Raw genomic sequence first — 11,724 nt, 5'->3', positions numbered from 1 at the left:
ATTGTAATCCTAGGTTTTGTAGCATGGATTTGACAGTTTCAATTGGTAGTTTATCCAGCCCGGATAAAATGGCTTTGTATGGCTTGTTTGATCTAGTATCGTACGTGTAGAACTCACAGTTATGTTCCTTGAGTTGGTTACAAGCTGCATTGAAACAGTCCATATTTGGTAAAAATATTTTAATTCCAATTGAGATGGTTTTAATAAAGTAATCATCAGTTTTAATTTTAGCCATTAGCTCGTGTACAAATTTTGTATTTTGTTTAATTAATGTTATAGGAGGTGGTTTGACTATTATTTCATCAGTGTGTCCGTTTCAATAGGTTTATTATCATTATCATCGTCTAAAGTTTGTAGTGGACGAAAATAATTTGTAAATTGCTTGGAGCCCCGTTCGTTCTGGCGCTCCACTAGTGGTTTATTCCTTTTAGTACGCATTTTTTCAACGGCAGATGCTTCAGCATCACCATTGCATCACTTGAACGTTTGATTGTAGTCCTTTGCGAATATCACAATTAAAGAAGAAAACAGAAAATATCTAATGTACACCAAAATGTTCTCAGAGAGAACAGAAGATAACGATCGGCAGCGTTCAATTTTTACAACCGCGTTCGACAAGAGCTAGTCGAAGACTAAATTTAAACATAGATCTGTAGTTTAGTGTAGTGATGTAGTGTATATATGTGTGTATTGAGTTCTCTGTAGTCCAGGATCACAAAACGAGTCGTGCTGTCCCATGGTCTTTTGTCCTCGCGAACCTTAAAGGCTAGTTGGGCTAAGCCTGTATGCCTATGCAGCGCTTCAATACTGCTTCAATTTTCGTAAAATAATAAAATCCGCGATCTGTCCATTTCCGTCCGTATGAATTTCTAGATCTGAGGAACTATAAAAAAGTCAGGGCGTTGAGACTTATGCTCCAGATTCTAGAGCAGTTGATGCAGCAAGTTTGTCCAAACTGCCATGCCAACCCTTTTCAAAAATGTTACCATTTTTTTCTGAAAATTATTTCTCTTGGCACTTTCTATAGATGTGCAAAAAGAATGTCGAAAATTCTCCATCGAACTACCACTATCTGAGTTACAGGTAACTTACCTTACTTTGACGAATAATAATATTTGTTTAATATATGACAAATATTAAAAAAATGGGCGATTAATCCCAACCCAGATAGTTAATTCACTTAATTCGGTGTTCATTTTCATAAATTCGCATACTTTCCTATTGCTGTGGTTGAGGAAACGCAAAACTCTTGTTAAAACAGTGTGAACACCTTTTCTGTTTTTCGTTGATTAGAACCTTATAGATTTTGCCCACGCGGCGGACTGCCAAATTGTGTTTGCAAGTCATGAAAACGATTTAATACGTTATTGCATTGCCATTTTCTAACTCGTCGTGTGTGCACAGTGTCTTCAGCTTAAATATTTCAAAAGTACTATACATTTGTGGTCAAAAAATAAACCACGATCATAACAAAAATTTTGTGCGTTAAATTAATAATTTTGTTGCGGTTATGGTTTGAGTTTTAGACTATTCTTTTACTATATTCAAATGTAAGTCAGTCACAAAAAATTGAGGGAATTAACATGCACACGCTCTAAAAGCTATAAATTTCTTAAGAAATACAGAATACTGTTGCAATTTTTAATTTCGCATTAATTTTTCTTCAAAATAGGCATCTTCGTGTTATTTTTATATTATTGTTAATTATTTTAGAAAAAAATCAGTTGTCTGCGCTCATTTTCCGCCGTCTTTCTATCCCTTCACTTGGTTATATTACTATGGCCAGTGTGAAATGTCTCTAATATATTTAATACAAGAATCGATTTCAAAATATGTGAAACAAATATCGATATATTTACATATATTCTGATATATGCATTACATCCCTATTTAGGTTTTTCCCATCAGCGCAGCAAGCTTATCTCTGTGATTTGAACAGTGAAAAATTAAATTACAAAAACGAAAAATCAAGATGGAGGGAAATCTTCGTCCACTCGCGGCAAACAACAAGCCATTTGTCTTTGAGGCATTTACGTAAGAATCTGCATTTTTTCAAGTGTGTGCAGGAGTGTGAGTTTAAACTCCCCTGTGAAGAGATGTGTCCCTAGTGAAAATAGATCACGAAACAAAAACCATTGTTGGACTCATCCATATTTGATTGTGAAATAACAAAGTTTTCGATTTTATTTCTATAATTTGCAGTGCACAAAGTGAAAGTGTGTATTCATTACAATTGTGAACTCATTTGCAATAGCCACTAAAAGCGGGTTAATCGAAAGTGCAGAGTCTGCACTGCAGATCGTTGTCCGAATTCCATTGCATTTGTATCCCACCCATTTGGTCATTGCACTCATTCCACTCCGCTCGTCCTTTCGAACAGCTAGAGATGGCCAGCACTACGATATTCATGCTGGACTTGCGGTTATCGCTAACTTTTATGGCTACTGAAAATGGATTCACCGAAATTGTAACTAAAATTATTAGTTTTGCGTCAGATAGCAATGCCTATTCACTCCACCGAATGTGCCCGAAACGAGCCGACGACCATGAGCTCAGCCGATGACCGAAGGATCCCCATAACTATACTATTCCAAGTCCAAAATGAATTCGTGTTTGATTTGTTTCTTACTAAAATAGAAAGAAAAAATTTAACTTATTTTAGAATTTTGTAACTTATAGAGCACTAGTCATTAAAATTACTCTATTTTGCATATCGGAGAAAATTGTATTAGAATTAGAATTTGATTTTCTCGAACCTCGCTGCAACAGAATACATTAGCGAAAAATTAACTCACCATAAGACTGCATTTATTTGTTAATCGGACTTTGGTGTTTTTAACCCCTTAAAATGAATGAGGGAATTGTTACCCTACCTAGATCCACAGTCGCTGGGCAGGTGGCTCCGCTGGTGCAGAGCTTCGTTTCGGGGCACTTGGGTCGCAGGAATGGCCATGGCTATTTCCTGAACTATGGTTTTAAGTTGACCAGCCGACCACCCTGACGCTTCCGGGTAACTTGACGACTTGATGGTTTCCGTTGGCCAGCGAGTCGCTTTTCTGTCGACCCACTGGACCAGCCCGTTGCCTTTGCTAACTAATCGGTTAACTCTTTCGCAAACGCAGAATCCCAATGCCACCGTCAAGCCTTTGATCCAAATGCCGTTGCAGGCCGCCAATGTCCAGGAGCAGCAGTCTCCTCCGGTGGCTCATATCCGACACCGGCCACTCCGGTGGCTGTTCAGCAGGCATCGACTCCTGTCCCCGTTCAAGTGCCGAACTGTCCGTCCAACAGCAAATCCGGATGCGGACGCCATCGCCTCGAAGCTGGCCTTGCCAGTTTATCAAGGAGGAGCCGATCTCTGTCGACGATGAACCGTCCGTCGACATTATAGAGGACAATACCAGTGCCAGTACCAGTGCCAGCTGCATCGGGGGCAAGATCCATTTAAAAAGATTTCCAAAAGCGCAAGAAGTCGTCTGGTAAGCGTGGAATTCTTTGGTGATCAGTTTTCCCAGACTTTTATTCACACACACACACGAATCACTAGAGTTCTTATAAAGGACAGACTGGAAATTACTTAACATTTATACAATAACATTATGTCTTTTAACTCGATCGTAGAACGCACTCGGGACAAGAAGCTGCGACAGAACGCCAGCTGCGCAAGTCCATGCTCCCAAGAACGCTCTGATGGCCTCACGAGGTTAAGGGCGTGACCATCAGCGATTTCACCATCGACAGCAATACCGACGGGGGATTCACGGCCGTTGTCACTGTGAACTCCAATCAGTACGAGGCAAGGGTACCTCAAAGATGACAGCCAAGAACGCGGCCTGCGAGAAGGCTTAGCGCGATTTATAATTGCGAAGATGACGCCTAAGCCCTCCCCGTATTCACCAGGTGGAGTTAGGTGCGGAGCCAATAGACACTAACGAGGATGAGGCCGATGCACCGGATGATGATCTGCCCATGTTGAATCTGGCTTCGTTTGCCATCTACAAGCTGTCACGGAGTGGGAGCGCGAGGGCTATGTCGTACCCGAGATGCACCCTTCGGCCAATGCTGCCCAGCAGGCCGGAGGGGATGCCGGAACTCCAGTTCCCGCCGCGCCGAAGGAACCAAAGAAGCGCCAGTGCGTACGGAGCTACCCTCTGGCTGGGAGACCATGCACCCGGCGACCATTCTTTGCATTGTAGGCCAGCCCACCTCACTATATTCACTGTCAGTAATCAATTCCCTGCAGATGCGCCCGGGACTCAGCTACTCGGACTACGGGTCATCTGGCGACAATACCACCCGGGCATAAGCATCTGGGAATCACCGGTGGACAACCAGGAATTTCCACCGCCCACCGGCAGATCCAAGAAGATCGCCCGTCTCAACAGTGGCGTGAAAGTGTGCAACTCTCTGTTCGGCACAAACTTCGCCTACGGCGACACCGCTTAAGACACCAACTCCAACCGCAGACTCCAACTGCGACAGCAACACACCTCCCCAACACGCCTCTCTTAATTATAATGTATACAATTGTACCGTGGAGAGATTATGCTATCTTACGTGTAAGGAAATAGGGTCGACAAAGATTCGCCACTGTTAGGGTGGGGCGCTAAGTCTGTCAGCATATCGGCTGCTGTGGAAGTTCATTTGGTCTCCCAGTGGGACAACTTTTAAGTCCTTTTCGATGACTCGGTTGCTCACATACCAGGGTAGCCCAGATGCATGTCGTGCCGCTCCGCGATTGTATTACTCCAGCCCATTGAGCTGAGTCCCGGAGGCACACTCCATACTTGGATTGCGTAGGTCAGTGTTGGACCTAATATGGCTTTATTAAGGGAGCCTTAACTGCCATATGCCATATGAATGTATGGAATTTGTCCCATTTACTAGTCCATCGCTCGATTGCATGCAGCCATTCCTGAACTGCATGGGGCTGAATTGAAAGGATGAGTGCGACGCAAGCATGGCCGGTGTCATCAGTGTAGGTGGCCAGGAGCAGCTGAGCAGGGAGGCTTCATCGTGTCGTTGGAGTTGGCATGTCAGCAGTGTACAGGGTTACGGGAAGGGTCCAAGCACACTTCCCTGTGGAACCCCTGCATGAATGTGTTTCAGGCTTGACCGACAGTTTCGTACAGCAACACACGAAGGCCGATCAGCGGAGGATCTTTCATTTATATAGAGACCTCTTCATGCCACACCTTATCAAACGCTTGTTTCACGTCCAAAATACGCCGACTGTTCAAAGCTAGTTCTTGTGGGATGTGTTACCTACCTCCGGCAGTTCCATCAAGCGGGTAAGCAAAATTCTCTCAAAAACTTTGGATAAAGTTGGTAGCAGGATTATCGGGCGATATGAGTCGATCTGTTGTTGGTGACTTTCCAGCTTTGGGGATCATTACAATGCGCGCCACGTTTTCATTGCTGGAAAAATTATCTAATCTTAGCATGCATTAAATATTTTCCAAGAGCAAGCACGTTATAGAAATTTCGCAGTTCGGTTGTCTATGCCATAGTAACCAGGGTTTTTTTTTGGCTACAAACCTTTAGTTGCATCATTACTTCATGCGGTAAGGTATAGGGCGTGTCTGAGCGTCGAGTATGAATATTGCTGGTAAATGCTAGGATCTCCTGTCGTGGTGTATTGTCTTCTGAGGCGTCTTTTGTGGCTAAACAAGTCCCTAGCCTCCAAGCTTAAATGGCAGGCCTTCTTATGGCCGTGAGACCAACTTGGTGTAGCCTGCCTTGCAGCTTCAATGATCGCCGATGTGAAGTAGTCGACGTACGCTTTCCATCCTACTGCAAAGTGTCAATGGAAATGTTGAGTTCTACAGTAGCCTCGATGTGTTCTTTAAGATCCGAATTCTCGCTTGTGGAGACAGCATTTTTTTAACACTTCGAAATGATTGGGCGTCTTCAATCAATGGCAGATGATGGTCAGATAACAGTTCTGTCAGCACTTTCACCCTGATTAGTTGCTGTCTAAAGCATTGGAGATCCCAAATCTATGGCACTTGGAGAGGCAGTTGCACGGTGGGGGTAGCATGTGGCTTCTCCAATGTGTGTGATGAACTGCCCAGCAATGGCAACTGTTCATCTAAGTGTCGGAGGGCAGTATATTAAGGCAACATTAAAGTTTCCTCTGCTTGCAGTCAGCTGAATAGTTACTTCCTGGATATGATTTTGAGATAAAGTGGCGATGAGAGATATTTGATCTAGCAAGGATGTTGTCTGTCATCCGGGATGGTTGGCAGTATGTAGGGTAAAGCCATAGACCAAAGACACTAGAATAACTAGAATATTTTTGGTCTTGCAATTTATATAACATGAGAGCGCTTATTTCTATGTTTATTTTTGTTCGTTTGTGTTGGCTGCCGACTGTATACATGCGTATATGGTGTTCTATGCCCAGAGCAATGTATTTTATTTTTAATTATTTCTTGGGTTGCAAGTCTGATAAGTTTCTTAAATCTAAAACTATTTTGTCTAATTTAATTATTTTCCAAGGAGATCATCCTCGTCCGTATAATAGCTGTAAAAAAACTTTAGTCGCGCTTAAATATATATTCTTGTAATGTATTAAAATCCCTACTTGTTTACCTCTGACTAGGATGTATTCCCTGTGAGGGCCATTCAGGATGATAACTTTTTGGGATTTTCTGTATAGAATGGCCAAGGAAGACGGGCATTACATGATCCTTCACACAGTTGAGGATCGAGCGAAAGCTCGTAGCACGCAATCATATCGATAATCGTCACATGAAATAAGGCTGAGATTCCAGGACCAAGAGCACCACCCACATAACCGACAAGGAGCAGGTGGACCTTTGCGCGTGCGTCTTGGAATATCTTCAAACAACCACACGAGCCTTACGCTATGTTCGTCGGATTTCAACGGTTGGCGAGCTCAGTTAGCTGTCGCTTTACATTTCCCTAATATAGGTTTATAAGAACTATATTTTTAAGAAGATTTCCTGTTTTGTACTTACATATTTTAGGTATGAAGGGCAATTAATCTTCTACGTCCTGTCGTTTTTGGTGGTGTTGGTTCATTTACAATGTTGTTCAATTCCTTCTCTTAGAGGCGTATTATTTGGTGGACCTCAGATAAAACAAAGAGAATGCTATAGGTCGAGTTGCCCAATATCAGATACCCGTTACTCAGCTAGTGTGAATGCGAACGCGAAATTTCATAGTTTTTCTAGGATAATGGAAGACTAATAACATTATGAAAATATATCGAAAAATGGTTCAAAAATAAGTTATTAGGCAAATCGATCTTGCAAATTTACAAGATTAATACAAATGTGAAAAAAAATCAACACATTTTTCAAAAGTGTGGGCGTGGTAGTTTTATGCGGTTTGTAAATAAACTTGCGCAACATCTATGTCTCTAAATCTGTATGGCTGAATCTCAACCTTCTAGCTTTTATTTTCTGAGATCTCGACGTTCATACGGACAGACGGTCATGGCTTGATCGACTCGGCTATTGATCCTGATCAAGAATACATATAATTTATATAGTCGGCAACGCTTCCTTCTGCTTGTTATATACTTTTCAACAAATCTAGTATAGCTCTACGAGTAAAAGGTATAAAAATTGTATCATTTTGTTTCAGATATTACAATGTAAACATAAATCTATAGTTACCTTGTGGTTTTATTTGATCCGGGTTTGTCTTCATTGTCAATAGTTTTGTGACTTGAGCAGCGAAAAATTAAATTGGATTTTTTGTAAGTGGGTGTATATGAGTTCTCTGTAGTCCATGATTACAAACGAGTCGTGCTTTCCCATGGTCTTTTGTCCGTCTGCCCGATTGTATGAACTTGGGAACATCGCGAACCTTAAGTGCTAGTTGGGACTAAGCCTGTATGCAGCGCAGGTTGACTACTGCTTCAATTTTCGTAAAATAATAAAACCGCGATTTGTCCATTTCCGTCCGTATAAATTTCTAGATCTGAGGAACTATAAAAAGTCAGGGCGTTGAGACTTATGCTCCATATTCTAGAGCAGTTTGTCCAAAACTGCCATGCCAACACTTTTCAAAAATGTTCCCATTTTTTTCAGAAAATTATTTGTCTTGGCACTTTCTATAGATGTGCAAAAAGAATGTCGAAGATTCTCCATCGAACTACCACTATCTGAGTTACAGGTATCTTACCTTAGTTTGACGAATAATAATATTTGTTTAATATATGAAAATATTTAAAACTGGGCGATTAATCCCAACCCAGATAGTTAATTCACTTAATTCGGTGTTCATTTTCATAAATCCGCAAACTTTCCTATTGCTGTGGTTGAGGAAACGCAAAACTCTTGTTAAAACAGTGTGAACACCTTTTCTGTTTTTCGTTGATTGGAACCTTATAGATTTTGCCCACGCTGCGGACTGCCAAATTGTGTTTGCAAGTCATGAAACGATTTAATATGTTATTGCATTGCCATTTTCTAACTCGTCGTGTCTTAAAATGCACAGGTCTTCAGCTTAAATATTTTAAAAGTACTATACATTTGTGGTCAAAAATAAACCACGATCATAACAAAAATTTTGTGCGTTAAATTTAAAATATTGTTGCGGTTATGGTTTGAGTTTTAGACTATTCTTTTACTATATTCAAATGTAAGTCAGTCACAAAATATTGAGGGAATTAACATGCACACGCTCTAAAAGCTATAAATTTCTCAAGAAATACAGAAATACTGTTGCAATTTTTAATTTTCGCATTAATTTTTAGACACTTCAAATAGGCATCTTCGTGTTATTTTTATGTTATTGTTAATTATTTTAGAAAAAAATCAGTTGTCTGCGCTCATTTTCCGCCGTCTTTCTATCCCTTCACTTGGTTATATTACTATGACCAGTGTGAAATGTCTCTAATATATTTAATACAAGAATCTATTTTCAAAATATGTGAAACAAATATCGATATATTCTGATATATGCATTACATCCCTATTTAGGTTTTTCCCGTCAGCGCAGTAAGCTTATCTCTGTGATTTGAACAGTGAAAAATTAAATTACAAAAAGGAAAAAATCAAGATGGAGGGAAAACTTCGTCCACTCACGGCAAACAACAAGCCATTTGTCTTTGGAGGCATTTACGTAAGAATCTGCATTTTTTCCAAGTGTGTGCAGGAGTGTGAGTTTAAACTTCCCTGTGAAGAGATGTGTCCCTAGTGAAAATAGATCACGAAAACAAAAACCATTGTTGGACTCATCCATATTTGATTTGTGAAATAACAAAGTTTTCGATTTTATTTCTATAATTTGCAGCGCACAAAGTGAAAGTGTGTGTATTCATTACAATTGTGAACTCATTTGCAATAGCCACTAAAAGCGGGTTAATCGAAAGTGCAGAGTCTGCACTGCAGATCGTTGTCCGAATTCCACCAGCATCCACAATGCACCCTCCAGCCCACCCCCAGCTTTCCCTCTTCCATTGCATTTGTATCCCACCCATTTGGTCATTGCACTCATTCCACTCCCGTTCGTGCTTTCGATCAACCAGAGATGGCTAGCACTGCGATAGTTTCACGCTGGACTTGCGGTTATCGCTAACTTTTATGGCTACTGAAAATGGATTCACCCAAAATTGTAACTAAAATTATTAGTTTTGCGTCAGATAGCAATCCCCATTCACTCCACCGAAAGTGCCCGAAACGAGCCGGCGACCATGAGCTCAGCCGATGACCGAAGGATCCCCATAACTATACTATTCCAAGTCCAAAATGAATTCGTGTTTGATTTGTTTCTTACTAAAATAGAAAGAAAAAATTTAACTTATTTTAGAATTGTGTAACTTATGGAGCACTAGTCATTAAAAATTACTCTATTTTTGCATATCGGAGAAAATTGTATTAGAATTAGAATTTGATTTTCTCGAACCTCGCTGCAACAGAATACATTAGCGAAAAATTAACTCACCATAAGACTGCATTTATTTGTTAATCGGACTTTGGTGTTTTTAACCCCTTAAAATGAATGAGGGAATTGTTACCCTACCCTAGATCCACAGTCGCTGGGCAGGTGGCTCCGCTGGTGCAGAGCTTCGTTTCGGGGCACTTGGGTCGCAGGAATGACCATGGCTATTTCCTGAACTATGGTTTTAAGTTGACCAGCCGACCACCCTGACGCTTCCGGGTAACTTGACGACTTGATGGTTTCCGTTGGCCAGCGAGTCGCTTTTCTGTCGACCCACTGGACCAGCCCGTTGCCTTTGCTAACTAATCGGTTAACTCTTTCGCAAACGCAGAATCCCAATGCCACCGTCAAGCCTTTGATCCAAATGCCGTTGCAGGCCGCCAATGTCCAGGAGCAGCAGTCTCCTCCGGTGGCTTCATATCCGACACCGGCCACTCCGGTGGCTGTTCAGCAGCCATCGACTCTTGTCCCCGTTCAAGTGCCGAACTCGTCCGTCCAACAGCAAAATCCGGATGCGGACGCCATCGCCTCGAAGCTGGCCTTGCCAGTTATCATCAAGGAGGAGCTGATCTCTGTCGACGATGAACCGTCCGTCGACATTATAGAGGACAATACCAGTGCCAGCGGCATCGGGGGCAAGATCCCATTTAAAAAGATCTTCCAAAAGCGGAAGAAGTCGTCTGGTAAGCGTGGAATTCTTTGGTGAACAGTTTTCCCAGACTTTTATCGCACACACACACGAATCACTAGAGTTCTTATGAAAGGACAGACTGGAAATTACTTAACATTTTTACAATAACATATATGTCTTTTAACTCGGTCGTAGAACGCACTCGGGACAAGAAGCTGCGACGGAATCGCCAGCTGCGCAAGTCCATGCTCCCCAAAAACGCTCTGATGGCCCTCAACGAGGTTAAGGGCGTGACCATCAGCGATTTCACCATCGACATCAATACCGACGGGGGATTCACGGCCGTTGTCACTGTGAACTCGACTCAGTACGTGGGCAAGGGTACCTCAAAGATGACAGCCAAGAACGCGGCCTGCGAGAAGGCTTGGCGCGATTTTATAATTGCGAAGATGACGCCTAAGCCTCCCCGTATTCACCAGGTGGAGATAGGTGCGGAGCCAATAGACACTAACGAGGATGAGGCCGATGCACCGGATGATGATCTGCCCATGTTGAATCTGGCTTCGTTTGCCATCTACAAGCTGTTCACGGAGTGGGAGCGCGAGGGCTATGTCGTACCCGAGATGCACCCTTCGGCCAATGCTGCCCAGCAGGCCGGAGGGGATGCCGGAACTCCAGTTCCCGCCGCGCCGAAGGAACCAAAGAAGCCGCCAGTGCGTACGGAGCTACCCTCTGGCTGGGAGACCATGCACCCGGCGACCATTCTTTGCATTGTAGGCCAGCCCACCTCACTATATTCACTGTCAGTAATCAATTCCCCTGCAGATGCGCCCGGGACTCAGCTACTCGGACTACGGGTCATCTGGCGACAATACCACCGGCATGCAGCATCTGGGAATCACGGTGGACAACCAGGAATTCCACGCCCACGGCAGATCCAAGAAGATCGCCCGTCTCAACGTGGCCGTGAAAGTGTGCAACTCTCTGTTCGGCACAAACTTCGCCTACGGCGACACCGCTTAAGACACCAACTCCAACCGCAGACTCCAACTGCCGACAGCAACACACCTCGCCAACACGCCTCTCTTAATTATAATGTATACAATTGTACCGTGGAGAGATTATGCTATCTTACGTGTAAGGGAAATAGGGTCGACAAGATTCGCCAACGTGTT

At 42.6% G+C, this 11,724-nt stretch overlaps 2 protein-coding genes across 5 annotated transcripts; both read left to right on the top strand.

Annotated features, from left to right (window-relative positions):
- The first annotated feature begins 3,879 nt into the window (after positions 1–3,879).
- On the top strand, positions 3,880–4,446 carry LOC116802083. Its single transcript, XM_032725182.1, has 2 exons — positions 3,880–4,192; positions 4,244–4,446. The coding sequence occupies exons 1-2, from the start codon at positions 3,970–3,972 to the stop codon at positions 4,444–4,446; spliced, it is 426 nt and encodes a 141-aa protein (XP_032581073.1). The 5' UTR covers positions 3,880–3,969.
- A 4,518-nt stretch (positions 4,447–8,964) lies between these two features.
- On the top strand, positions 8,965–11,666 carry LOC116802311 (double-stranded RNA-specific editase 1-like). Of its 4 annotated transcripts, XM_032726446.1 has the most exons (5): positions 8,992–9,099; positions 9,271–10,137; positions 10,250–10,601; positions 10,745–11,322; positions 11,375–11,666. In XM_032726446.1, exons 3-5 carry the CDS (start codon positions 10,283–10,285, stop codon positions 11,570–11,572), a joined length of 1,095 nt encoding a protein of 364 aa, XP_032582337.1. In that variant the 5' UTR covers positions 8,992–9,099; positions 9,271–10,137; positions 10,250–10,282; the 3' UTR covers positions 11,573–11,666. The 4 variants fall into 4 exon arrangements, with proteins under 4 accessions (XP_032582336.1, XP_032582335.1, XP_032582334.1 ...); XM_032726445.1 differs by lacking the exon at positions 9,271–10,137 and having other exon boundaries at positions 8,965–9,099; positions 10,295–10,601; XM_032726444.1 differs by lacking the exon at positions 9,271–10,137 and having other exon boundaries at positions 8,965–9,099.
- Positions 11,667–11,724: the final 58 nt, after the last annotated feature.

The sequence above is a fragment of the Drosophila sechellia genome, chromosome X, assembly GCF_004382195.2.
Source record: "Drosophila sechellia strain sech25 chromosome X, ASM438219v1, whole genome shotgun sequence".
Taxonomy (NCBI): Eukaryota; Metazoa; Arthropoda; class Insecta; order Diptera; family Drosophilidae; genus Drosophila; species Drosophila sechellia.
The sequence above is the reverse complement of the archived record's forward strand: the minus strand, read 5'-3'. Positions and strand labels throughout refer to the sequence as shown.

What these genes read in the sequence shown, in the direction of transcription:
- LOC116802083 (XM_032725182.1), top strand. Translation starts at nt 3,970, where the DNA reads ATGTTGAATCTGGCTTCGTTTGCCATCTACAAGCTGTCACGGAGTGGG. An exon ending in CGGCGACCATTCTTTGCATT is followed by an intron (nt 4,193 to 4,243) that starts GTAGGCCAGCCC and finishes AATTCCCTGCAG; the next exon opens with ATGCGCCCGGGACTCAGCTA.
- LOC116802311 (XM_032726443.1), top strand. Translation starts at nt 10,154, where the DNA reads ATGGTTTCCGTTGGCCAGCGAGTCGCTTTTCTGTCGACCCACTGGACC. An exon ending in AAAGCGGAAGAAGTCGTCTG is followed by an intron (nt 10,602 to 10,744) that starts GTAAGCGTGGAA and finishes ACTCGGTCGTAG; the next exon opens with AACGCACTCGGGACAAGAAG. An exon ending in CGGCGACCATTCTTTGCATT is followed by an intron (nt 11,323 to 11,374) that starts GTAGGCCAGCCC and finishes ATTCCCCTGCAG; the next exon opens with ATGCGCCCGGGACTCAGCTA.